General features: G+C 47.1%; 1 protein-coding gene across 2 annotated transcripts in view; it reads right to left on the minus strand.

The window, feature by feature from the left end:
• Nucleotides 1-26,069, minus strand: part of LOC132398992 (ankyrin-repeat and fibronectin type III domain-containing 1-like) — a 755,630-nt gene that overhangs the window by 93,547 nt on the left and 636,014 nt on the right. For both annotated transcript variants that reach the window (XM_059978830.1, XM_059978831.1), the window contains 4 exons: nt 8,257-8,364; nt 5,997-6,096; nt 2,109-2,241; nt 1,027-1,146 (listed from right to left, as the gene is read on the minus strand). In XM_059978830.1, coding sequence (XP_059834813.1) covers nt 1,027-1,146; nt 2,109-2,241; nt 5,997-6,096; nt 8,257-8,364 — 461 coding nt within the window. The remainder of the gene's footprint in view (nt 1-1,026; nt 1,147-2,108; nt 2,242-5,996; nt 6,097-8,256; nt 8,365-26,069) is intronic.

The raw sequence follows: 26,069 nt of genomic DNA on the forward strand, positions 1-26,069 counted from the left end.
CTTTGTAATGGCCACAACATCATAGCTGCATGTACTGATCCACGCTCTATGCTCATCTGCTTTGTTCATGATGTTCCTTCATTAAAATAGACACATCTCAATCCATTATCTATCACCTGCCTATCCTCCCTCTTGCACTGTCTCTAAGCTTTCTCTATTTGTGAGTCAACTGCTCCCTCCTCCGTCTCTTCAGTTCGGTTCCCACCCCCCAGCAATTCTAGTGCAAACTCTCCCCAGTAGCCTTAGCAAACCTCCCTGCAAAGAGCTTGGTCCTTCCCAGTATGATTACGGGGAACAGTGGTGAACAAGTTCCCAATGTGATTACAGTGAACAGTGGTGAACAGGTTCCCAGTGTGATTACGGGAAACAGTGGTGAACAGATTCCCAGTGTGATTACAGTGAGCAGCGGTGAACAGGTTCACAGTGTGATTACGGGGAACAGTGGTGAACAGATTCCCAGTGTGATTACATTGAGCAGTGGTGAACAGGTTCACAGTGTGATTACGGGGAACAGTGGTGAACAGGTTCCCAGTGTGATTACAGTGAGCAGTGGTGAATAGGTTCCCAGTGTGATTACAGTGAGCAGTGGTGAACAGGTTCCCAGTGTGATTACAGTGAGCAGTGGTGAACAGGTTCCCAGTGTGATTACGGGGAACAGTGGTGAGAAAGTTCACCACTGACAGAATGTGGTGAACTACATATACATGTCTGGACACGCCCCCCCCCTCCCCCCCCCCCCCGCTGACTGCTCCAGTGGCTCCTCCCACAGACCCCGGTATAAAGGCGATTGGAGGCACAGACCCTTCCTCAGTCTCCAGGATGTTGTGTGGTGGTCGCTTGCTGCTTGTGTTTTCTTCCAGCCAATAAAAGCCTACCTTAACTCATGTCTCCATGAGTTATTGATGGTGCATCACAGGAGTTTGGAGACTGTCCTTTGGGGACTGCCTCCCACCCTCTAGATGTGGGATAGTCTCTGTGGCAATGAATTCAACGGTTAGTTGATGGAGTTTTGTGGTTCCAGCTCACCTGCAGTTGAGCGACAGCTACAAGCATGTTGTGACGAGCCTGCAGTACAGATGAGCAGGACAAAGAGGAGGGAGTCATGCACTGAGCGAGCCAACGACTGTCTTCCCACATGTATGATACCTGTGTCAGAGAGCAGTTAAAAAATTAGCTTTATTTGTCACATGTACATCAAAACATTGGAACACACAGATCTATATCAATCAGCAACACAGTCCAAGGATGTGCTGGTGCCAGCCAGCAAGAGTTTCCATGCTTCCAGCACCAACAGAGCATGTCCACTGGTTAATGACCCTAACATGTATGTTTTTAGAATGTGGGAGGAAACCAGAACACCCAGATGAAGCAAATGGACACAAGAACATAAGAGATAGGAGCAGGAGTAGGCCATAGGGATAAGGTACCGTGCAACACCTTGCAGACAGCAGCCCAATTCTATACTCTGAATGTGAAACAAGCAGAGATCTTCAGTGTACCACCACTTCTGGTCAATCCCTTCCCAGTACCGTGAGCCTTTTCCTGTACCCTGACACCCAGTGAGACACCTTGTTGTTGCATATCCACCACTCAGATGGGGAGGCACTGATGTAGCTGTGTGTGCCGTGTCATAGTGTTCAGTTTGCAACAACCTCTCCACCTGTACATCTACCAATGTGATATACCGATCACAGTGCACATCTCCCACATTGTATTCACCAGATACATTTACGTGTATTAGAAATCTGCTGTGGTGTGTTGGTCACGGTGCGACAGTCAATAAAAAACAACATTCAACAATTCTAAAGGATTATACATAAAATAAAAAATAACAAAGCATCTTCCTTGTGGTAGCTGATTATTTGGGACTTTTTAAAAACATATTTTTAATTAAAGCATCGTCCCTGCTCCCTTTTTGCTGACACATTTCCAAATGCAGGGACTTCAAAGTTCCTCATTGCTATAGCCGATTGTCTGTTGATGACCGGAGCACAATTTTTGTTCGATTCATATCCTAGCCAAACACCCAGCAGGCATTTGTTAACTCACCTGGAGAGACTATGATCAGAAGCCACGTCTCAGTCTCAGCAGACTCTCTCTCCCCTTACCTTCATGAACCAAAGGAAGTCTTGCATCAAAGAGCTGGAGTATGAATCGTCCACGTTCACCACAGGAACCTGCTCCTCGTGTGTGACAACAACATCATCATCTTTATACAATATGGTAGCCAGATACAAGCCCCTGAGAAAAAGGACAACACCATGGAGCTTAGAAAAACAGAGGGTTATGGGTAACCCCTGGTAATTTCTGAAGTACATGTTCAGCACAGCATTGTGGGCCGAAGGGCCTGTATTGTGCTGAAGGTTTTCTATGTTTCTACCAGTGCTCAGGAAACAAACACAATGAGCTGCATAGTCACAGAGTTCCACAGCTTAGAAACATGACAATACAAATGCTCGAGAAGCAAACAAAATAATACAACTCCGTAGCTCAGAAACAGGCCCTTCAGCCTCACATTCATGCTAACCCCTTTACCCATCTACACTAGTTCCATTTGTCTGCAGGTTAAATGCCACCCAGTAGTCAACAATTCAGGAGTGAAGATCCCTCCAGTACTGGCAGTTAATGAAGAATAATATGACTGGGTAAAATCACCAGTAATGTCCAGAGTAAAATCTAAAGAGGAAATTAGGTTTGACTAATGCATTGGAGTTACCTGAGGTCATATCAGTCTGATGGGGAACCTACAGAGGTGGTAAATCAGAATTTCTAAAGGATTTCGATAATGTCCCACACAGCAGGTAGGTAAATATTAGTTAGAGTGCATGGAATTAGTATGGACTGGAATTTGGTAAATTAAATTGGTTTATTATTGTCACATGAACCTAGATACAGTGAAAAGCCTGCCTTGCATACAGTTCAGGAACACACATAAAATGCTGGAGAAACTCAGCAGTTCAGATGGCATCCACAGAGGGAATAAACAGTCATCATTTTGGGCTAAGGCCCTTCATCTCCCCCTTCCACTGCACCCCCGCCCCCACCAAAGTCACAAAAAGTCTGGAAGCATATACAACCAGGCTCAGGAAATACCTCTGGTCTAATAAGGTAAACTCAAACTCACAATCTGATCTTTAAACTTAGAATATCAGCACATTACAGGCCCTTCAGCCCACAATGTTGTGCCAACCCTCAAACCCTGCCTCCCATATAACCCCCTACCTTAAATTCCTCCATATACCTGTCTAGTAGTCTCTTAAACTTCACTAGTGTATCTGCCTCCACCACTGACTCAGGCAGTACATTCCACGCACCAACCACTCTCTGAGTGAAAAACCTTCCTCTAATATCCCCCTTGAACTTCCCTCCCTTACCTTAAAACCACGTCCTCTTGTACTGAGCAGTGGTGCCCTGGGGAAGAGGCGCTGGCTGTCCACTCTATCTATTCCTCTTAATATCTTGTATACCTCTATCATGTCTCCTCTCATCCTCCTTCTCTCCAAAGAGTAAAGCCCTAGCTCCCTTCATCTCTGATCATAATCCATATTCTCTAAACCAGACAGCATCCTGGTAAATCTCCTCTGTACCCTTTCCAATGCTTCCGTATCCTTCCTATAGCGAGGCGACCAGAACTGGACACAGTATTCCAAGTGTGGCCTAACTAGAGTTTTATAGAGCTGCAACATTACATCGTGTCTCTTAAACTCTATCCCTTGACTTATGAAAGCTAACACCCCATAAGCTTTCTTAACTACCCTATCTACCTGTGAGGCAACTTTCAGAGATCCGTGGACGTGTACCCCCAGATCCCTCTGCTCCTCCACACTACCAAGTATACTGCCATTTACTTTGTACTCTACCTCGGAGTTTGTCCTTCCAAAGTGTACCACCTCACACTTCTCCGGGTTGAGTTCCATCTGCCACTTCTCAGCCCACTTCTACATCCTATCAATGTCTCTCTGCAATCTTCGACAATCCTCTACACTATCTACAACACCACCAACCTTTGTGTCATCTGCAAACTTGCCAACCAGCCCTTCTATCCCCTTATCCAGGTCGTTAATAAAATTCACGAAAAGTAGAGGTCCCAGAACAGATCCTTGTGGGACACCACTAGTCACAACCCTCCAATCTGAAAGTACTCCCTCCACCACGACCTTCTGCCTTCTGCAGGCAAGCCAATTCTAAATCCACCTGGCCAAATTTCCCTGGATCCCATGCCTTCTGACTTTCTGAATAAGCCTACCGTGTGGAACCTTGTCAAATGCCTTACTAAAATCCATGTAGATCACATCCACTGCACTACCTTCATCTATATGCCTGGACACCTCCTCAAAGAACTCTATCAGGCTTGTTAGGCACAATCTGTCCTTCACAAAGCCATGCTGACTGTCCCTGATCAGGCCATGATTCTCTAAATGCCCATAGATCCTATCTCTAAGAATCTTTTCCAATAGCTTTCCCACCACAGACGTAAGGCTCATTATGATCTTGTACCTTTATCCGCACTACATTTTTTGGAGCTATTGCAGATTATTCTGCATTGTTACTGTTTTACCTTGTTCTACCTCAATGCACCGTGTAACGATCTGATCTGTATGAACCAGCTTTTCACTATATATCAAAAATGTGACGATAATAAACAAATTGCCATTCCAATTTCACCACCTTCTCGAGGGCAATGAAGTGCTGGGTCAGCTAATGAGGCACACATCCCTTGCATAATAAAAAATCTCTGAAGTTAACATGCCAAGGCTGTAGCTAGAAGGTAAGTGGAGGCACACCGTTGCTAGACATGACTGTGGATGCTGCATCCCAGCAGTCTCTGTGATACCCAATATCTTATGGTCTCATAGATTTTCCCTCAGGGTTTACTTCCCCATGAGTGAGTACAGCCACAAGGCAGCAGAGGTTTGAGATCAGAGTTTTCCTCTCCTGGATGAGCTGCCAATCACAGTTGATGAGTTCCATCTGGTTTCAAGGCACTAGACACCGCCTTTGCCCCTTTTCCTGTCAGTAGAAAAGGTTCTGCTGGGCTCAGTAGCCAAGCCACACATGAAGGCCAGGAGATGGACTTGGTTGTCAGAAGCTATTTGAGGTGCACGCCATTGGGAGCATTTAATGGGTAGTGGAATCCCCACTACCAACCCCTGCTGGCCAATGACAACCTTAAGGAAGCAATTGTAACCATGAAGGTAAATGGAAAGTGGTCTTTACTGCACGAGTATTTGAATATTACATGAGCGTTTAAACAACAATGCACTCAGTCTTTTCCCTAGGATTGGGAAATCAGGAACCAGAGGGCACAGATGGAGTGGAGAGAGGGTGGTCAGTATATGGAACAAGTTGCCAGAAGATATATTTGAGGCAGGTACATTAACAACATTTAGAAGACTTGGACAGGAACATGGATTGGAAAGATTTAGAGGGATACAGGTCAATCACAGACAAATGGACTAACTGAGATCAGCATTTTGGTCAGCATAAACTGGGCCCTCTTCTGTCTTGTGTGATTCTATCAATCTAATCTACGAGCAGCAGACACCACACTGGGAAAATAGTGCAGAGTCTGATCTTCTATTGAGAAAAACGATAGGAATTCAGAAGTGGTCCATTGGACTCCGTTTGTGGTTTAGAAAGGCAAGAGGTGGTCTCACTGAAATAGTGATGATGCAAAACTGAGAACCAGGAGATACAATGTCAGAGTAGGGTGTGGCCACTAGAAATGAAGCTGGAGTGCCAAGAATGGAAATCTGAACCGCAGCTCCCTCACTGAGTTCTTCCAATACAGAGAGCAGTACATTTCAGGATTTTAAGAGAACAGAGGCATGGGGTAGGCCAGGAAAGTGGTACTGAGGTCAAAGATCAGCCATGACTTTGGTGAATGTTGGGACAGTTTGAGAGGTTGTATCTCCCCTCTCCCTGAATCTGTGGGATTCAGATTCCTTACCCAGGGATCCAATGGCCACCCCGATCCCAGATCTGATGTGACTCACCTTTTGAGACTTTTAACAAATTTACTTGTGGGCTGAAAAAGGTGCTTGAGGCTCTTGGACATTGAGTGTTTCCGTCCTGGGACATGGATTTTCGCGTTTTCTGGAAAATCAAAACAAACAGGCTTTACACCCAAGGAACCCTGAGCTCACCCTGATCTGAATGCAGGCTTGGCCTGTATGTGCACAGGTCACAGTGTGAGCAGCCTGATCAGAATGCAGGCTTGGGCTGTGTGCATACAGGTGACGATGTGAGGCCTGTATTTGCACAATTTGTGGTCTTTTGCATATTGATTGTTTGTCTGTCCTATGGGGTTAAGTCTTTCATTGATACTGTAGACAGTTTTAGTGTGAGGACACAGTATTACAGCTTCACTGACGACCAGTGTTGTGGAATTGGTCTTCAGCGGAACTTCTTGCTGTAGTTGAAGCCAAACAGCAGCCACACCGGGTGCCTATGTAGCAAGGACATAACCAGTGACCTTAGCCCACAATGTTGTGCCAAACAGCCCAGTTCCTTCCTTCCTTCCTTCCCGCTGGCAAACATTCACAATCAAAAATTATCTGTTAGATGCTGCAAATCTGAAACTATGCTCAAAATAACTGTAAGTACACATAGGATGGTTAGTGGCATAAAGATGATAATACCTACAGATGCTGGAAAGCCAAGCAGTACACAAAAAAATGCTGGAGGAACTCAGCAAGCCAGGCAGCATCGATTGAAAAGAGCAAATAGTCATCATTTTGGACTGAGACCCTTCATCAGGACTGGAAAAAAAAGATGAGAAGCTAGAGCAAGAAGATGGGGGAGGGGAGGAAGAGGGTGAAAATGGGAGGGGGGAGGGGTGAAGTGAAAAACTGGGAAGTTGGTTGGTGAAAGGGTGAAAGAGATAAAGAGCTGGAAAAAGGGGAATCTGATAAGAGAAGGTAGAAGACCAAGGAAGAAGGGGAAGGGGGAGGAGCACCAGAGAAAGGTAAGAGAGGGAAATAGAAATGGGAATAGTGAAGTGGGGGGTGGCAATTACCGTAAGTTCAAGAAATTGATGTCCATGGCATCAGGTTGGAGGGTTGGAGACAGTACAGACGGAATATAAAGTGTTGCTCTTCCAACCTGAGTGTGATCTCATTGTGGCCATGGATCGACATCTTGGAATGGGAACGGGAAGTAGAGTTGAAAATGTGTGGCCTCCAGGAGATCCGACTTTTTCTGGCAGGCGGAGCAAAGAAGCTCAGTGAAGAGGTCTCCCAATATACGGTGGGTTTCACTTATATACAGGAGGCCACATTGGGAGCACCAGGTACAGTAGATGGCCCCCAACAGACTTACAGGTTAAGTGTCGACTCACCTGGAAGGATGGTTTGGGGCCCTGAATGGTGGTGAGGGAGGAGGTGTGGAGGCAGGGGTGGCACTTGTTCTGCTTGCAAGGATAAATACTAAGGATATGTTACTTCCACTATCTCCCATGGGATCCCACCACCAAGCACATCTTTCCCTTCCCACACTTTCCACACGAGACTCCCTTGTCCATTCATCCATGCCTACTGGTCTCTCTACTGGGAGTTTTTGAAGGTGCATCCATGTTTGGATGGCTGAACTGAGTATAAAAGGCATTGAATTCATCTGGGAGTGAAACCTTGTTGTCACCCATGCCACTTGTTTTTACTTTGTAGGAGTTGATAGCATTCAAGCCTTGCCATAGCTGTCGAGCATCCCTCAGTGATTCAGCTTCATCCTGAAACTGCCACTTTCATGAAAACATAGAACAGTACAGCACAATACAGGCCCATTAGCCCATAATGTTCTACTGACTTTTTCACCTCCTCCACCATCAAACAAAACTATTCCCTCCTACGCAGCCCTCCATTTTCTATCATCCATGTGCCTTTCAGAGAGTCCCTTAAGTGTCATCACCCCTGGCAGGGTATTCCACACACCCATTCCTCTACCTCCGACATTCCTCCCTATACTTTCTCCCAATCATTTTTAAATTATGCCCCCTTTACAAGGCTCCCTAGTTAGTGTTAGGACTGACCTGTTTTGATGAACCTTAGACATTTGCCCTGTTTTACTCCCCATGACTGCTGCCTGAATTGTTGGGTCTTTGCTGTACCTTCTATATCAGATTCTCAGCCACTGCTGTGTCAGTTTCTCAGTTTCTGGGCGTTGGTACAGATGCCATATCCTTACCCACCACCCCTCGGTCTGATGTGAATGATACTCCGGCGGGAAGCATGTAGCAGTAAAAGGGTTTGCCAGACTCACCATGACATGGACAGTGCTGGTGAAGAGTCTTCATCTGATTCAGCAGCTGCTCCAGGGTCTCGAGCCTCCCATGTCGCCTCACTTCCTTGTTATCAAAGTCTCCCCAGTCTGTGTAAGGAACCAGACACAGTCAGCTAACTCCCTGCATATCAACAACACAGTTACACACAGCAATGAGTCATAGAGCACTTCAGCACATCTAGTTCATGCTGAACTACTCTCCTGCCTAGTCCTACTGACCTGCATCTGGACCACGGCCCTCCAGACTTCTCCAAGCCACGTACCTATTCCATCAGCTCCACTGCCCGAGAATAAAATGCAGGAGAGGGTCGTGGCTGCGTAACAGAGCTTTGACCAGCAACCAGTCAGCGTTTGGGATTGATTAGTAAGAGCAAATTGAGGAAGGCAGGGAGAAGTACAGCAGCCACTGTCGCAGCGGCAGTTGATGGAGTGGACAGAATCAGAGTGGTGATCGTATGGCTTTAGCTCTTCGAGGATTCAGGGAAGAGAGGCTTCACTTGGAGAAAACAAGTGAAAGAAAAGCTCAAGTTTTTTCCTTCTTTTCTTTATATCTGTTCAGCTAGGGTAGTAAAGATACCCATGTCCATGTAGGTTACAATGACACGGGTAGGATGAGTGATGAGGTTCTGCATAGGGAGTTCAGGAAGTTAGGTTCTAAATTAAAGGGCTGGACCTTCAGGGTTATGATCTCAGGACTGCTACCCGTACCAGTTGTTAGTGAGGCCAGAACTAGGAAGATTATACTGTTTAATATGTGGCAAAGCAGTTGGTGTAGGAGGGAGGGCATAAGATTTCTGGATCATTGGGCTCTCTTTCAGGGAAGGTGGGACCTGTACAGAAGGGGCAGTTTGCACCTGAACTGGAGGGGAACTAATACTGTAGTAGAAAAGTTTATCAATGCTGCATGGTGGGGTTTAAACTAGTGTTGCAGGGGGATGGGAACCAGAGTGCCAGAACAATTAGTGGAGAGGTTGTGGAGGCAGATGTTGGTAAGACCTCAGACAAAGTCAGGAATCAAAAGGTTGAGCATGGTGTGACTAGAGTCCTGAACTGCAGATATTTCAATGCAAGACGTATCGTAGGAAAGGCGGATAATAGTGCTGAAGATGAGGTAGCTGGTTTACAAACAGAGGCAAGGTGTAGTGAGGAGAGGCTGATGATAGGGCAAAATTGCAGTTAACAGGATGAGTTGCAATGTAAAAGGTGGACAAAATCAAGAAGGGTGAATACAGAACTGAAGTAATTGTATTTGAATGTGCTCAGTATATGGAATAAGGGAGATGAACTTGCAGATTGCCAGGTGTGATGTTGAAGGCATCACTGAATAATGGCTGAAAGATTACAGCCGGGAACTTAACATCCAAGGATATACATTATATCAAAAGGACAGGTAGAAAGGCAGAAGGGGTGGCATTACTCTGTAGGTAAAAAGTGAAATCAAACCATTAGAAAGGGGTAACATAGGAATGGAAGGTGAGTTATTGTGGACAGAGCTCAGGAACTGCAAGGGTAAAAAGACCCTTATAGCACTGGTATTCAGACCCCCAAACTGTAGTAACAATGTGGTCCACAAATTAGAATGGAAGATAGAAAATGTATGCCAAAAGGGCAATGTTACAATAGTCATGGGAGACTTCAATATGCAGATAGATAGGGAAAATCAGGATGGTGCTGGATTACAAGAGAGTGAGTTTTTATACTGATATGAGATGGCTTTTTAGAGCAGCTCATGGTTGAGCCCACTAGAGGATGAGCAATTCAGGATTGGGTGTTGTGCAATGAACCAGAATTGATCAGAGAGCTTACAGTAAAAGGACCCTTAGGGGAAAATGATCATTATATGATTGAATTCACCTGGAAACTTGAGAAGGGGAAGCTTAAGTCAGATGTATCAGTATTAGAGTGGATAAAGGAAATTACAGAGGCAGGAGAGAGGAGTTGGCCAGAATTGAATGAAAAAGAACACTGGCAGGGATGATGGCACAGCAGCAATGGCTGAAATTTCTGGAATCAATTTGGAAGGCACAGGATATATACATCCCAAAGATGAAGAAGTATTCTAAAGAAAAGATGACACAACCGTAGCTAACGAGAAGTCAAAGCCAACATAAAAGCCAAAGAGAGGGCATATAATAGTGCAAAGATTAGTGGGAAGTTAAAGGATTGGGAAGCTTTTAAAACCAACAGAAGGCAACTAAAAAATCATTAAGTAGGTAAAGATGGAATATGAAAGTAAGCTAGCCAATAATAATCCACGAGGATCTCAAAAGTTCCTTCAGATACATTAAGTATAAAAGAGAGGTAATAGTAAATATTGAGCTACTGGAAAATGACACTGGAGAAGAAGAAATGGGGGACAATGAAATAGTGGATGAACTGAAGTATTTTGCATCAATCTTCACTGTGGAAGACACTAGCAGTACGGTGGAAGTTCCAGGTGTCTGGGGGTATGAAGTGTGTGAAGTTGCCATAACTAGAGAATTTTCTTGGGAAACTGAAAGGTCTGAAGGTAGATCAGTCACCTGGACCAGCTGGTGTACATCTGGAGTTCTGAAAGAGGTTGCTGAAGAGATTGTAAAGGCATAAGTAATGACCTTTCAAGAATCACTAGATTTTGGAGTGGTTCTGGAAGACTGGAAAATTGCAAATGTAATTTCCACTCTTTAAGAAGGGAGAGAGGTAGAAGAAAGAAAACTGTAGGCTAGTTAGTCTGATTTCAGTTGTTGGGAAGATGTTGGAGTCGATTATTAAGGAAGGTGTCTCAGGGTACTTGAAAGCACACGATAAACCAACAAATCTCACTTAACAAATCTAATTGGCAGGAGGCAAAGAGAGGAGACAAAGACAGCCTTTTCTGGCTGGCTGCCGGTGACTAGTGGTGTTCCACAGAGATCTGTATTGGGATTTGGATGATGGAATTGATAAAGATAGGTGAAGGGGCAAAGTTCAAAGTAAAATTTATTATCAGAATACATACATGTCACCACATTCAACCATGAGATTCTTTTTCCATGGGCATACTTAGCAAACCTATAGAGTACTAACTATAAACTGTAAACATTGGGAACTGTTAACTGTGAACAAACTGTGCAAATGCAGATGTAAATATTGTACATGAAATAACAATATAACAGAGTCCATAACTGAGTGTAGAGCCTAATGGTTGAGGGGTAGTAACTGTTCTTGAACTTGGTGGTGTGAGTCTTGAGGTTCCTATACCTTCTTCCTGATGCAGCAGTGAGAAAAGAGCCTGGCCTGGGTAGTAAGGTTCTCTGATGATGGATAGAAACATAGAAACATAAGAAAACCTACAGCATAATACAGGCCCTTTGGCCCACAAACTTGTGCCAAACATGTCCCTACCTTCATCACCAGCCTATCCTCCCTCTCGGACTGTCTACAAGCTTTCTTTATTTGTGAGCTAACTTTCTCTTCAGTTCGGTTCCCACCCCCCAACAATTCTAGTTTAAATTCTCCCCAGTAGCCTTAGCAAACCTCCCCACCAGGATATTAGTCCCCTCTTGGATTCAAGTGCAACCCGTCCTTTTTGTACAGGTCACACCTGCCCCAAAAGAGGTCCCAATGATCCAGAAATCTGAATCCCTGCTCCCTGCTCTAATCCCTTAGTCATGCATTTATCCTCCACCTCACTCTATTCCTATTCTCACTGTTGCGTAGCACAGGCAGTAATCCCAAGATTACTACCTTTGCGGTCCTGTTTCTCAACTTCCTTCCTAACTCCCTGTAGTCTTTTTTCAGGACCTTTTCCCTTTTCCTACCTATGTCATTGGTACCAATATGTACCACAACCTCTGGCTGTTCTCCCTCCCACCGCAGAATATCTTGGACACAATCTGAAACATCCCAGACTTTGGCACCTGGGAGGCAAACTACCATCCAGAAATCTGAATCCCTGCCCCCTGCTCCAGGGGAAGAAAAGAGGCAAATGTTCAGGGGATATTTGGGTGGAGTGCTGCATAGGTACATTCCAATGAGACAGAGAAGTTATGGTAGGGTTGCAGATGGTGTTCCTTTATTCAAGAAAGGGAGAATAGATAGCCCAGGAAATTATAGAGCAGTGAGTCTTACCTCAGTAATTGGTAAGTTGATGGAGAAGATCCTGAGAGGCAGGATTTATGAACATTTGGAGAGGTATAATATGATTAAGAATAGTCAGTGTGGCTTTGTGAAGGGCAGGTCATGCCTAATGAGCCTGATTGATTTTTTTGAGGATGTGACTAAACACTTTGATGAAGGTAGAGCAGTAGATGTAGTGTATATGGATTTCAGCAAGGCATTTGATAAGGTCCCCCATGCAAAGCTTATTGAGAATGTAAGGAGGCATGGGATCCAAGGGGACATTGCTTTGTGGATTCAGAACTAGCTTGCCCACATAAGGCAAAGAGTGGTTGTAGATGGGTCATATTCTGCATGGAGGTCGGTGACCAGTGGTATGCCTCAGGGACCTGTTCTGGGACTCCTACTCTTTGTGATTTTTATAAATGACCTGGATGAGGAAGTGGAAGGATGGGTTAGTAAGTTTGCTGATGACACAAAGGTTGGGGGTGTTGTGGATAGTGTGGAGGGCTGTCAAGAGGTTACAGCAGGACATTGATAGGATGCAAAACTGCGCTGAGAAGTGGCAGATGGAGTTAAGCCCAGATAAGTGTGAAATGGTTCATTTTGGTAGGTCAAATATGATAGCAGAATATAGTATTAATGATAAGATTCTTGGCAGTGTGGAGGATCAGAGGGATCTTGGGATCCGAGTCAGTTCTGTTCTGGTCGCCTCACTACAGGAAGGATGTGGAAACCATAGAAAGGGTGCAGAGGAGATTTACAAGGATGTTGCCCGGATTGGGAAGCATGCCTTGTGAGAATAGGTTGGGTGAACTCGGCCTTTTCTCCTTGGAGCGAAGGAGGATGAGAGGTGACCTGATAGAGGTGTACAAGATGATGAGAGGCATTGATTGTGTGGATAGTCAGAGGCTTTCTCCCAGGGTTGAAATGGCTGCCACAAGAGGACACAGGTTTAAGGTGCTGGGGAGTAGGTACAGAGGAGATGTCAGGGGTAAGTTTTTTACTCAGAGAGTGGTGAGTGTGTGGAATGGGCTGCCGACCACAGTGGTGGAGGCGGATACAATAGGGTCTTTTAAGAGGCTTTTAGATAGGTACATGGAGCTTAGTAAAATAGAGGACTATAGGTAAGCCTAGTAATTTCTAAGGTAGGGACGCGTTTGGCTCAACTTTTTGTATTGTGCTGTAGGTTTTCTATGTTTCTATGTTTAAGATATCTGTGAACACTCTAGCCAGTTGGTTGGCACAGGTTGTCAGTAGTCAGCCAGGTACTCCGTCCACACCAGATGCTTTCTTGGGATTCACTCTCTTGAAGGCAGCCTGCACATCATTTTCAGATACTTAGACCAAAGGATCATCGGGAGACATGGGGATATGTGATGGTTCCTCCCTATTCTGGTGATCAAAGCGAGCATAGAAGGCATTGTGCTCAACTGGAAGCGAAGATCCTATGACCCCTATGGTGCAAGTTTTATCTTTGTAGGAGATTATGGCATTCAAACCCTGCCACAGCTATTGAGCAACCCTCGTTGATTCCAATCTAGTGTAGAATCTTCACTTCGCCCATGAGATGGCTTTCTAGAGATCATACCTGCACCTCTTGTAGCATCCTTGATCTCCAGACTTGAATGTCTCTGATCTGGGTCTCAGCAGGTTTTGTATTTCATTGTTCATCCAGGGCTTCTGATTGGGGAAAAACCTGAATGATTTCGCGGGGAAACACTCATCCATAGCTATTTATAAAGTCTGTATTCACACTGGTATAGTTATTCAGTTCCTCAGGGCAGGCAGTTTTGAGGAATTACAGAAGGATTTAGACAGATTAGGAGAATAGGCAAAGAAATGGCAGATGGAATACAGTGTCAAGAAATTTATGGTCATACATTTTGATATGAGAAATGAAAGAGTTAACTATTTTCTAAATAGAGAGAAAAATACAGGAAAAAAAGGGTGCAACGGGACTTGAGGGTCCTTGTCCAGGATTCTCTAAAAGTTAATTTGCAGGTTGAGTCTGTGGTGTGTGTCCTGCAGAGGCTTGTCTTATTTTGTTTGACAAAATTTGCCTGTGATCGGTTAGTTTAGAAACTGCAGCTGCTTTACCTATTGGATAGCTGTTGGTGTCCAGTTTCAAATATCCTGGGTATATAAATTAACACATGAAAGGAGCTTGTTAAGACAAGACAATTGGGAAAGTATGCTCTGCGCGCACTCCTATAGAAGTATTTTTGTTGAATGTACATATGTTTTTTGAATATTCAGCTTTGTACTATCTGTAACTTGGGGAACATGAATGTTTGGTTGAATTTTTACTGTTTGTAAATGAATGATTAATATACTTATTCAAAGTATGTGTATTTCCTGTGATAATCAGTTCTTGGACCCGTGAACCTGATTATTACAGTAAGGAAGGCAAATGTAATGTTAGCATTCATTTCAAGAATTGCACAGAAAAGCAAGGATGTATTGTTGAGACTTTATAAAGCACCGGTGAGGCCTCACTTGGAGAATTGTGAACAGTTTTAGGTCCCTTATCTTAGAAAGGAGAGGGTTCAAAGGAGGTTCATGAAAATGATTCCAGAATTGAATTGCTTGTGATATGAAGAGCATTTGGTGTACTCACTGGAATTTAAAAGAACGAGGGATGATCTCATTGAAACCTATTAAATGCTGAAAGGCCTTGATAGAGTGGATGCAGAGAGGATGTTTCCTATGGTGGGAGAATCTAAGACCAGAGGACACAGCCTCAGAATAGAGGGGCATCCTTTTAGATTAGGAGGAATTTCTATAGCCAGAGAATGGTGAATTGTGGAATTCTTTGCCACAGGCAGTTGTGGAGATGGTCTTTATGTACATTTAAGGCAGAGGTTGATGGATTCTTGATTGATCGGGGCATGAAGGGATACAGGGAGAAGGCAGGAGACTGGGGCTGAGAGGAAGATTGGATCAGCCATGATGAAATGATAGAGCAGACAATGGGCCAAATGGCCACATTCAGTTCCCTTAGCTTACGGTACAGGTCCAAAATTTTCTGAAATATCACCACTTCTGCTGGCAACTTGTTTTACACTCGTACCATCCTCTGAGTGAAGAAGTTCCCCTTAAATATTTCATGCTTCACTTGAACCCATGACCTCTAGTTCTCATCTCACCCCACCTCAGCGGAAAAAGCCTGCTTGCATTTACCCTATCTACGTCCCTCATAATTTTGTATATCAAATCTCCCCTTCTTCTCCTACGCTCGAGGGAAAGAACCCTAACCTATCCAACCTTTCCCTATAACTTACATCTTTCAGACTTGGCAACATCCTCGTAAATTTCCTCTACATTCTTTCAAGCTTATTTACATCTTTCCTGCATGTAGGTGACCAAAACCTCACACAGAGCTCCAAATTAGGTCTCACCAATGTCTTACACAACTTCAACATAACATCCCATCTCCTGTACTCAATGCATTGATTTATTAAGGCCAATGAGCTAAAAACTTTCTTTATGACCCCCTGATGCCACTTTCAAGGTATTATGGATCTGTTGATACCCATGCGCCAGGCTTGGCAGAAATATCCAGATCACTGGAGCTCTCCCAGCCCACCCTGCTGAGGACCGTCCCACCAAGAGCATGAATCTTCTATCCAGCACTTTGTTTCCGCTCACTCGGCAACTAAACCAGTACATCAGAATACAACAGTATGGCACAGGAACGTGCCCCTCAGCTCATGGTGAAAACAGTAAGGGTCCCTACACCCCTCAGAACAACACACTGTCACTCTCCAAATGGTGTGAGTCTGTACATTCCGTGTGACAGGACAGAAAATGGTCACACTCCAAACAGTAAGGGTCTTATTGCCTCAGGACGGGACACAGTGACACTCCAAACAGTGAGGGTCCTCACACACCCTGGGACAGGACCATCAGACATGGTCACTATCCAAATGGGTGCTGCAAGTCAAAGGCCCAAGTTAACTATGGAGGTGAAGCCTCAGTTATCCAAAATGTCACCTGTCTTCCCTCTTCAGGTGCTGTCTGGCCTGCTGAGTGCTTTTGGCAAGACAATGCCAGGCTTTACCCAGCTCTGATCTGAAAGAAGGGCTGAGCCTGGGGAGGAGTGGGGAAACAGAGATCTCATCTCTGCAGCTTTTCAGATCATTATGGCTTGGGAGAAACTAGGCGTTACACAAGTGTTCGACAGGAGCTGTGGGAAGTTCATTGGGAGTGGCTGTTACAGGGTAGTCACACACCCTGGTGGACTTGTCTGCTCTGTGGGAATTGTTTAAAGACCAACTGGTTGGAATTCAGGACCAACGTATTCCTGTGAAGGAAAGAGGGTGCTTCCTAAAGGTGGCAAATTTAGTCAAAAACAAAAGAGAAGTATGTGGAAGCTGAAATCAGACAAGGTCTTCAGGGAACTGGAGAGAAGTGAAATGGGGAATCTGGAGGTTAAAGGTGACATGATCGGTACTTGATGAGCAAGATTTAAGTGAATTCCAGCACATTTTATACTTTCAGTAAAAATATGGGAGTAGCTAGGGGTAGAGTACGACCACTGAATAACAAAGCAGGCCATTGTTAATGGACAACAACAGAGGTTAAAGCCCATGACAACCACCTAGGGGTAAACTCCAACATGCAAACCATCCAGGGGTTAAACCCAGACACACAGAGCACCCATGGGGTAAATCCTATCACACAGAATACCCAGGGGGTAAACCCAGACATACAGAACACTCAGGGGTTAAACCTAGACACCCAGAATACCCAGGGTTAAACTCCAACATGCAGACCACCCAGGGGTAGATCCCAACACACAGATCACCCAGGGCTAGACCTCGACACACAGACCTTTTGGGGGGGGGGGGATTGACCCCGACACACAGACCACACAGGGGAGGGGGGAATGGTAGACCCCGATATGCAGACCACCAGACCACCCGGGATAGATCCCGACACCCAAACCACCCAGGTGGGTAGACCCCGACACCCAAACCACCCAGGTGGGTAGACCCCAACATACAGACCACCCAGGGGTTAAGCCCCACCATGACCAACGGTGGAGGCGGATATGATAGGGTCTTTTAAGAGACTTTTGGATAGGTACATGTTCGGCACAACTTTGTGGGCCAAAGGGCCTGTATTGTGCTGTAGGTTTTCTATGTTTTTATGACGATCACACAGGGGATAAACCTCCACACGCAGTCCACCCATGGATTAAACCCCATCATGACGACCACCCAGGTGTTAAACTCCAACATACAGACTATCCACAGGTTACTACCCAATATGCAGACCATCCAGGGTTTAAACCCCAACATACAGACCACCCAACTGTCAAATACTGACAAAAAGACCACCTGGGTTAAATCCATCTTACTGACCATCACTGTTACGACCATCAGGAGTTAAATCCCAACACACAGACCACCCAGGGGTTAAACTTCAACATGATGATCACACAGGTCGCGGGTGACGTGGTTCGATGTTCGTGTGACGTGAGTCAGTGTGTGGGTGGCATGGGTCGGTGTGTGGGTGACTTGGGTTGATGTGTGGGCAGCGTGGTTGGTGTGTGGGTGAAGTGGTTCGGTGTGGGTGATGTGCATCGGTGTGTGGGTGATGTGGGTCAGTGTGTGGGTGACGTGGTTCAATGTTTGTGTGATGTCGTTCACTGTATTGGTGATGAGTTTCAGTGTGTGGGTGATGTGGGTCAGTGTGTGGGTGACATGGTTCAGTGTTCATGTGACATAGGTCAGTGTGTGGGTGACATGGTTCAGTGTTCATGTGATGTAGGTCGGTGTGTGGTTGATGTGGGTCGGCGTGTGGGTGACATGTTTCAGTGTTCATGTGATGTGGGTCGGTGTGTGGGTGACATGTTTCAGTGTTCATGTGACGTGGGTTGGTGTGTGGGTGACATGGTTCAGTAGTCGTGTGACGTGGGTTGGTGTGTGAGTGATGTGGGTCAGTGTGTGGGTGACATGGTTCAGTAGTCGTGTGACGTGGGTTGGTGTGTGAGTGATGTGGGTCAGTGTGTAGGTGACGTGGTTCAGAGTTTGTGTGACGTGGGTCGGTGTGTAGGTGACGTGGTTCAGAGTTTGTGTGACGTGGGTCGGTGTGGAGGTGACGTGGTTCAGTCGGTCACTATTTCTGGAATATTGCATTTGCCTTCCTTAACTATCAACTGCACAAGGACTCCGAAGTCCCTTTGCATTTCAGATTTTTGGATTTTCTCCCATTTAGAAAATAGTCTCCATATTTATTTCTACTATCAAAGCGCATGACCATGTATTTTCGAACATTGTATTTCATTTGCCGCTTTCTTGCCCTTTCTCAACATCTGTCTAAGGACTTCTGCATCCTACCTGTTTCCTCAACACTACCGGTCCACAAATCTTCATATCATCTGCAAACTTGGCAACAAAGCTATCTATTCCATCATCTAAATCATTGATATGCATCACAAAAACAAGCCGTCCCAACACCAACCCTTGCAGGACATTGCTAGTCACTGGCAGCCAACCAGAAAAGGATCATTTTATTCCCACTTGCTGCCTCCTACCAAACGGCCAATGCTTTAACAATGCCAGTAATATTCCTTCCCTATCCTCTGTCTTCCCACTAATTTTTGCTTTGTTGTATGCCCTCTCTTTTGCTTTTACATTAGCTTTGACATCCCTTGTCAGCCACAGTTGTACTATTTTGCCATTTGACTATTTCTTCATTTTTGGAATACATCTATCCGGCACCCTCCTCACTTTTTCCCAGAAACTCACACCATTGCTGCTCTGCTGTCATCCCTGCCAGCACCTCCTTCCAACTCCTCTCTCACACCACTGTAATTTCCTTTACTCCACAGAAATACTGCTATGTCAGATTTTACTTTTTCCCTATCAAATTTCAAGTTGAACTCAATCATATTGTGATCACTGCCTCCTAAACTCCCAAATCACCCTAAGCTCCTTTTACCTCAAACTCCCTAATTACCTCTGGTTTACTACATAAGACCCAATCCAATATAGCTGATCCCCTAGTAGGGTCAACACCAAACTCCTCTAAAAAACCTCTCACAGGCATTCAACAAACTCACTCTCTTGAGATCCGGCACCAACCTGATTTTCCCAATCGACCTGCAAATTGAAATCTCCCATGGCTACATAACATTGCCCTTTTGATATGCCTTTTCTACAGTATTTCCTATTGTGATCCGTAGTCCACTGTCAGGAGGCCTGTAAATAACTGCCATCAGGGTCTTTTTACCCTTGCAGTTTCATAACTCAACCCACAAGGATTCAACATCTTCTGATCCTATGTTACATCTTTCTACTGATTTGATGCCATTCTTTACCAGTAGTGTCAAGCCACCCCCTCTGCCTACCTTCCTATGCCCCCGATACAATATGTGACTTTGGGCATTCAGCTCCCAACAGCAACCATCCTTCAGCCACGATTCAGTGATGGCCAAAACATCATACCCAAAAATCTGTAGAAGTGCAACAAGACCATCTACCTTAATTTTTACACTTTGTGCATTGAAATATAACACTTTGAGTGCTGTATTTGCTGCCCTTTTTAATTCTGCATCCCTAATGCATTGATGCTCTCACCCTGCTGACTGCAATCTCCCTATAATCTCCCTGCCCCTCCTGACAATCTGACTACATGCTATCTTTACTATTTTACCATCCATCCTATCCTGAGTCCCTTCATTCCGGTTCCCACCCCTCTGCCAAATTAGTTTGAACCCTCCACAAGAGCTCAAACAAACCTGCCCGTGAGAAGCATCCATGGAAACGAACAGTCAACGTTTCAGGCCAAGACCCTTTGTCAGGAAGGGTCTTGGCCTGAACCATTGACTGTTCATTTCCACGGATGCTGCCCGACCTGCTGAGTTCCTCTAGCATGTTGTACGTGTTGCTTTGACCCCAGCATCTGCAGAGTACTTTGTGTTTACTGCCCGTGAGAATATTGGTTCCCCTTCGGGTTCAGGTGCATCCCGTCACTTTTGAGCAGGTCATACCTCCCCTAGACAAAATCCCAATTATCCAAGAAACTGAAGCCCTGCCCCCTGCACCAGCTTCTCAGCCACACATTTATCTGCCAAATCACCCTCTCTGGAGCGTGGCACAGAAGCAATCCAGAAATTACTTCCCGGAAGTTGCTAATTCTCAGCTTTCTACCTAACTCTCTAAATTCTCTTTTCAGGACCTCATTGCCTTTTCCTTCCAATGTTATTAATACCAAAATGTACCAAGACATTTGGCTACTCTCCCTCCCTCTCTAAAATGTTGTGGAAACAATCCAAGATGTTTCTGAACTTGGCTGCTTGTCTATTTGTAAATATCTTTTCTTCACAACTTTTGAGCAGCTTTTGCAACTTTTCACCTCTCATGAAATAAAACCCCATTCAATAACATGTGTTTCAGGTTACTATCTGGTTTTTTAACTGCTGACCCTTGTCGGGCACACTTACCAACACCTGATTGTGAGGTATGACAGTGGGTGACAAGGTTTGGTGTGTGGGAGGTGAGGTTCAGCACATGGGTGACAAGGTTAGGCACGTGGGTGGTGTGGTTCGACACGTGGGTGATGTGGTTCGACACGTGGGTGATGTGGTTCGAACAGTGGGTGATGTGGATCGAACAGTGGGTGATGTGGTTCGAACAGTGGGTGATGTGGTTCGACACGTGGGTGATGTGGTTCGAACAGTGGGTGATGTGGTTCGACACGTGGGTGATGTGGTTCGACACGTGGGTGATGTGGTTCGAACAGTGGGTGATGTGGTTCGACACGTGGGTGATGTGGTTCGAACAGTGGGTGATGTGGTTCGACACGTGGGTGATGTGGTTCGACACGTGGGTGATGTGGTTCGACACGTGGGTGATGTGGTTCGAACAGTGGGTGATGTGGTTCGACACGTGGGTGATGTGGTTCGAACAGTGGGTGATGTGGATCGACACGTGGGTGATGTGGTTCGACACGTGGGTGATGTGGTTCGAACAGTGGGTGATGTGGATCGAACAGTGGGTGATGTGGATCGAACAGTGGGTGATGTGGTTCGACACGTGGGTGGTGTGGTTCGACACGTGGGTGATGTGGTTCGACACGTGGGTGATGTGGTTCGACACGTGGGTGATGTGGTTCGAACAGTGGGTGATGTGGTTCGAACAGTGGGTGATGTGGTTCGACACGTGGGTGATGTGGTTCGACACGTGGGTGATGTGGTTCGACACGTGGGTGATGTGGTTCGAACAGTGGGTGATGTGGTTCGAACAGTGGGTGATGTGGTTCGAACAGTGGGTGATGTGGTTCGAACAGTGGGTGATGTGGTTCGACACGTGGGTGATGTGGTTCGAACAGTGGGTGATGTGGTTCGACACGTGGGTGATGTGGTTCAACACGTGGGTGATGTGGTTCGACACGTGGGTGATGTGGTTCGACACGTGGGTGATGTGGTTCGAACAGTGGGTGATGTGGTTCGACACGTGGGTGATGTGGTTCGACACGTGGGTGATGTGGTTCGACACGTGGGTGATGTGGTTCGAACAGTGGGTGATGTGGTTCGACGCGTGGGTGGTGTGGTTCGACACGTGGGTGATGTGGTTCGACACGTGGGTGATGTGGTTCGACACGTGGGTGATGTGGTTCGAACAGTGGGTGATGTGGTTCGAACAGTGGGTGATGTGGTTCGAACAGTGGGTGATGTGGTTCGACACGTGGGTGGTGTGGTTCGAACAGTGGGTGATGTGGTTCGACACGTGGGTGATGTGGATCGAACAGTGGGTGATGTGGTTCGACGCGTGGGTGATGTGGTTCGAACAGTGGGTGATGTGGTTCGACACGTGGGTGATGTGGTTCGAACAGTGGGTGGTGTGGTTCGACGCGTGGGTGATGTGGTTCGAACAGTGGGTGATGTGGTTCGAACAGTGGGTGATGTGGTTCGACGCGTGGGTGATGTGGTTCGAACAGTGGGTGATGTGGTTCGACACGTGGGTGATGTGGTTCGAACAGTGGGTGGTGTGGTTCGAACAGTGGGTGATGTGGTTCGACACGTGGGTGATGTGGTTCGAACAGTGGGTGATGTGGTTCGAACAGTGGGTGGTGTGGTTCGACACGTGGGTGATGTGGTTCGAACAGTGGGTAATGTGGTTCGACACGTGGGTGATGTGGTTCGACACGTGGGTGATGTGGTTCGACACGTGGGTGATGTGGTTCGAACAGTGGGTGATGTGGTTCGACACGTGGGTGGTGTGGTTCGACACGTGGGTGATGTGGTTCGACACGTGGGTGATGTGGTTCGACACGTGGGTGGTGTGGTTCGAACAGTGGGTGATGTGGTTCGACGCGTGGGTGATGTGGTTCGACACGTGGGTGATGTGGTTCGACACGTGGGTGATGTGGTTCGAACAGTGGGTGATGTGGTTCGACACGTGGGTGATGTGGTTCGACACGTGGGTGATGTGGTTCGAACAGTGGGTGGTGTGGTTCGACACGTGGGTGATGTGGTTCGACACGTGGGTGATGTGGTTCGAACAGTGGGTGATGTGGTTCGACACGTGGGTGATGTGGTTCGACACGTGGGTGATGTGGTTCGAACAGTGGGTGATGTGGTTCGACACGTGGGTGATGTGGTTCGAACAGTGGGTGATGTGGTTCGACACGTGGGTGATGTGGTTCGAACAGTGGGTGATGTGGTTCGACACGTGGGTGATGTGGTTCGACACGTGGGTGATGTGGTTCGACACGTGGGTGATGTGGTTCGACACGTGGGTGATGTGGTTCGAACAGTGGATGATGTGGTTCGACACGTGGATGATGTGGTTCGAACAGTGGGTGATGTGGTTCGACACGTGGGTGATGTGGTTCGACACGTGGGTGATGTGGTTCGAACAGTGGGTGATGTGGATCGAACAGTGGGTGATGTGGTTCGACACGTGGGTGATGTGGTTCGACACGTGGGTGATGTGGTTCGACACGTGGGTGGTGTGGTTCGAACAGTGGGTGATGTGGTTCGAACAGTGGGTGATGTGGTTCGACACGTGGGTGATGTGGTTCGACACGTGGGTGATGTGGTTCGAACAGTGGGTGATGTGGTTCGAACAGTGGGTGATGTGGTTCGACACGTGGGTGGTGTGGTTCGAACAGTGGGTGATGTGGTTCGAACAGTGGGTGGTGTGGTTCGACACGTGGGTGATGTGGATCGAACAGTGGGTGATGTGGTTCGAACAGTGGGTGATGTGGTTCGAACAGTGGGTGATGTGGTTCGAACAGTGGGTGATGTGGTTCGAACAGTGGGTGATGTGGATCGAACAGTGGGTGATGTGGTTCGACACGTGGGTGATGTGGTTCGAACAGTGGGTGATGTGGTTCGACACGTGGGTGGTGTGGTTCGACACGTGGGTGATGTGGTTCGAACAGTGGGTGATGTGGTTCGAACAGTGGGTGATGTGGTTCGACACGTGGGTGATGTGGTTCGACACGTGGGTGATGTGGTTCGAACAGTGGGTGATGTGGTTCGACACGTGGGTGATGTGGTTCGACACGTGGGTGATGTGGTTCGAACAGTGGGTGATGTGGTTCGACACGTGGGTGATGTGGTTCGACACGTGGGTGATGTGGTTCGAACAGTGGGTGATGTGGTTCGAACAGTGGGTGATGTGGTTCGAACAGTGGGTGGTGTGGTTCGAACAGTGGGTGATGTGGTTCGACACGTGGGTGATGTGGTTCGAACAGTGGGTGATGTGGTTCGAACAGTGGGTGATGTGGTTCGAACAGTGGGTGATGTGGTTCGAACAGTGGGTGGTGTGGTTCGAACAGTGGGTGATGTGGTTCGAACAGTGGGTGATGTGGTTCGAACAGTGGGTGATGTGGTTCGACACGTGGGTGATGTGGTTCGACACGTGGGTGATGTGGTTCGAACAGTGGGTGATGTGGTTCGAACAGTGGGTGATGTGGTTCGACACGTGGGTGATGTGGTTCGAACAGTGGGTGATGTGGTTCGACACGTGGGTGATGTGGTTCGAACAGTGGGTGATGTGGTTCGAACAGTGGGTGATGTGGTTCGAACAGTGGGTGATGTGGTTCGACACGTGGGTGATGTGGTTCGACACGTGGGTGATGTGGTTCGACACGTGGGTGATGTGGTTCGAACAGTGGGTGATGTGGTTCGAACAGTGGGTGATGTGGTTCGACACGTGGGTGATGTGGTTCGACACGTGGGTGATGTGGTTCGACACGTGGGTGATGTGGTTCGAACAGTGGGTGATGTGGATCGAACAGTGGGTGATGTGGTTCGAACAGTGGGTGATGTGGTTCGACACGTGGGTGGTGTGGTTCGAACAGTGGGTGGTGTGGTTCGACACGTGGGTGATGTGGTTCGAACAGTGGGTGATGTGGTTCGACACGTGGGTGATGTGGTTCGACACGTGGGTGGTGTGGTTCGACACGTGGGTGATGTGGTTCGACACGTGGGTGATGTGGTTCGACACGTGGATGATGTGGTTCGACACGTGGGTGATGTGGTTCGACACGTGGGTGATGTGGTTCGACACGTGGGTGATGTGGTTCGAACAGTGGGTGATGTGGTTCGAACAGTGGGTGATGTGGTTCGACACGTGGGTGGTGTGGATCGAACAGTGGGTGATGTGGTTCGACACATGGGTGATGTGGTTCGAACAGTGGGTGATGTGGTTCGAACAGTGGGTGGTGTGGTTCGACACGTGGGTGGTGTGGTTCGAACAGTGGGTGATGTGGTTCGACACGTGGGTGATGTGGTTCGAACAGTGGGTGATGTGGATCGACACGTGGGTGATGTGGTTCGAACAGTGGGTGATGTGGTTCGAACAGTGGGTGATGTGGTTCGAACAGTGGGTGATGTGGTTCGACACGTGGGTGATGTGGTTCGACACGTGGGTGGTGTGGTTCGACACGTGGGTGATGTGGTTCGACGCGTGGGTGATGTGGTTCGAACAGTGGGTGATGTGGTTCGAACAGTGGGTGATGTGGTTCGAACAGTGGGTGATGTGGTTCGACACGTGGGTGATGTGGATCGAACAGTGGGTGATGTGGTTTGACACGTGGGTGATGTGGTTCGACACGTGGGTGATGTGGTTCGAACAGTGGGTGATGTGGTTCGACACGTGGGTGATGTGGTTCGAACAGTGGGTGATGTGGTTCGAACAGTGGGTGATGTGGTTCGACGCGTGGGTGATGTGGTTCGAACAGAGGGTGATGTGGTTCGACACGTGGGTGATGTGGTTCGAACAGTGGGTGATGTGGTTCGACACGTGGGTGATGTGGTTCGAACAGTGGGTGATGTGGTTCGAACAGTGGGTGATGTGGTTCGACACGTGGGTGATGTGGTTCGACACGTGGGTGATGTGGTTCGACACGTGGGTGATGTGGTTCGAACAGTGGGTGATGTGGTTCGACACGTGGGTGATGTGGTTCGAACAGTGGGTGATGTGGTTCGAACAGTGGGTGATGTGGTTCGAACAGTGGGTGATGTGGTTCGACACGTGGGTGATGTGGTTCGACACGTGGGTGATGTGGTTCGAACAGTGGGTGATGTGGTTCGACACGTGGGTGGTGTGGTTCGAACAGTGGGTGATGTGGTTCGAACAGTGGGTGATGTGGTTCGACACGTGGGTGATGTGGTTCGACACGTGGGTGATGTGGTTCGACACGTGGGTGATGTGGATCGACATGTGGGTGATGTGGTTCGAACAGTGGGT

Source organism: Hypanus sabinus, chromosome 9 (genome assembly GCF_030144855.1).
Source record: "Hypanus sabinus isolate sHypSab1 chromosome 9, sHypSab1.hap1, whole genome shotgun sequence".
NCBI lineage: Eukaryota > Metazoa > Chordata > Chondrichthyes > Myliobatiformes > Dasyatidae > Hypanus > Hypanus sabinus.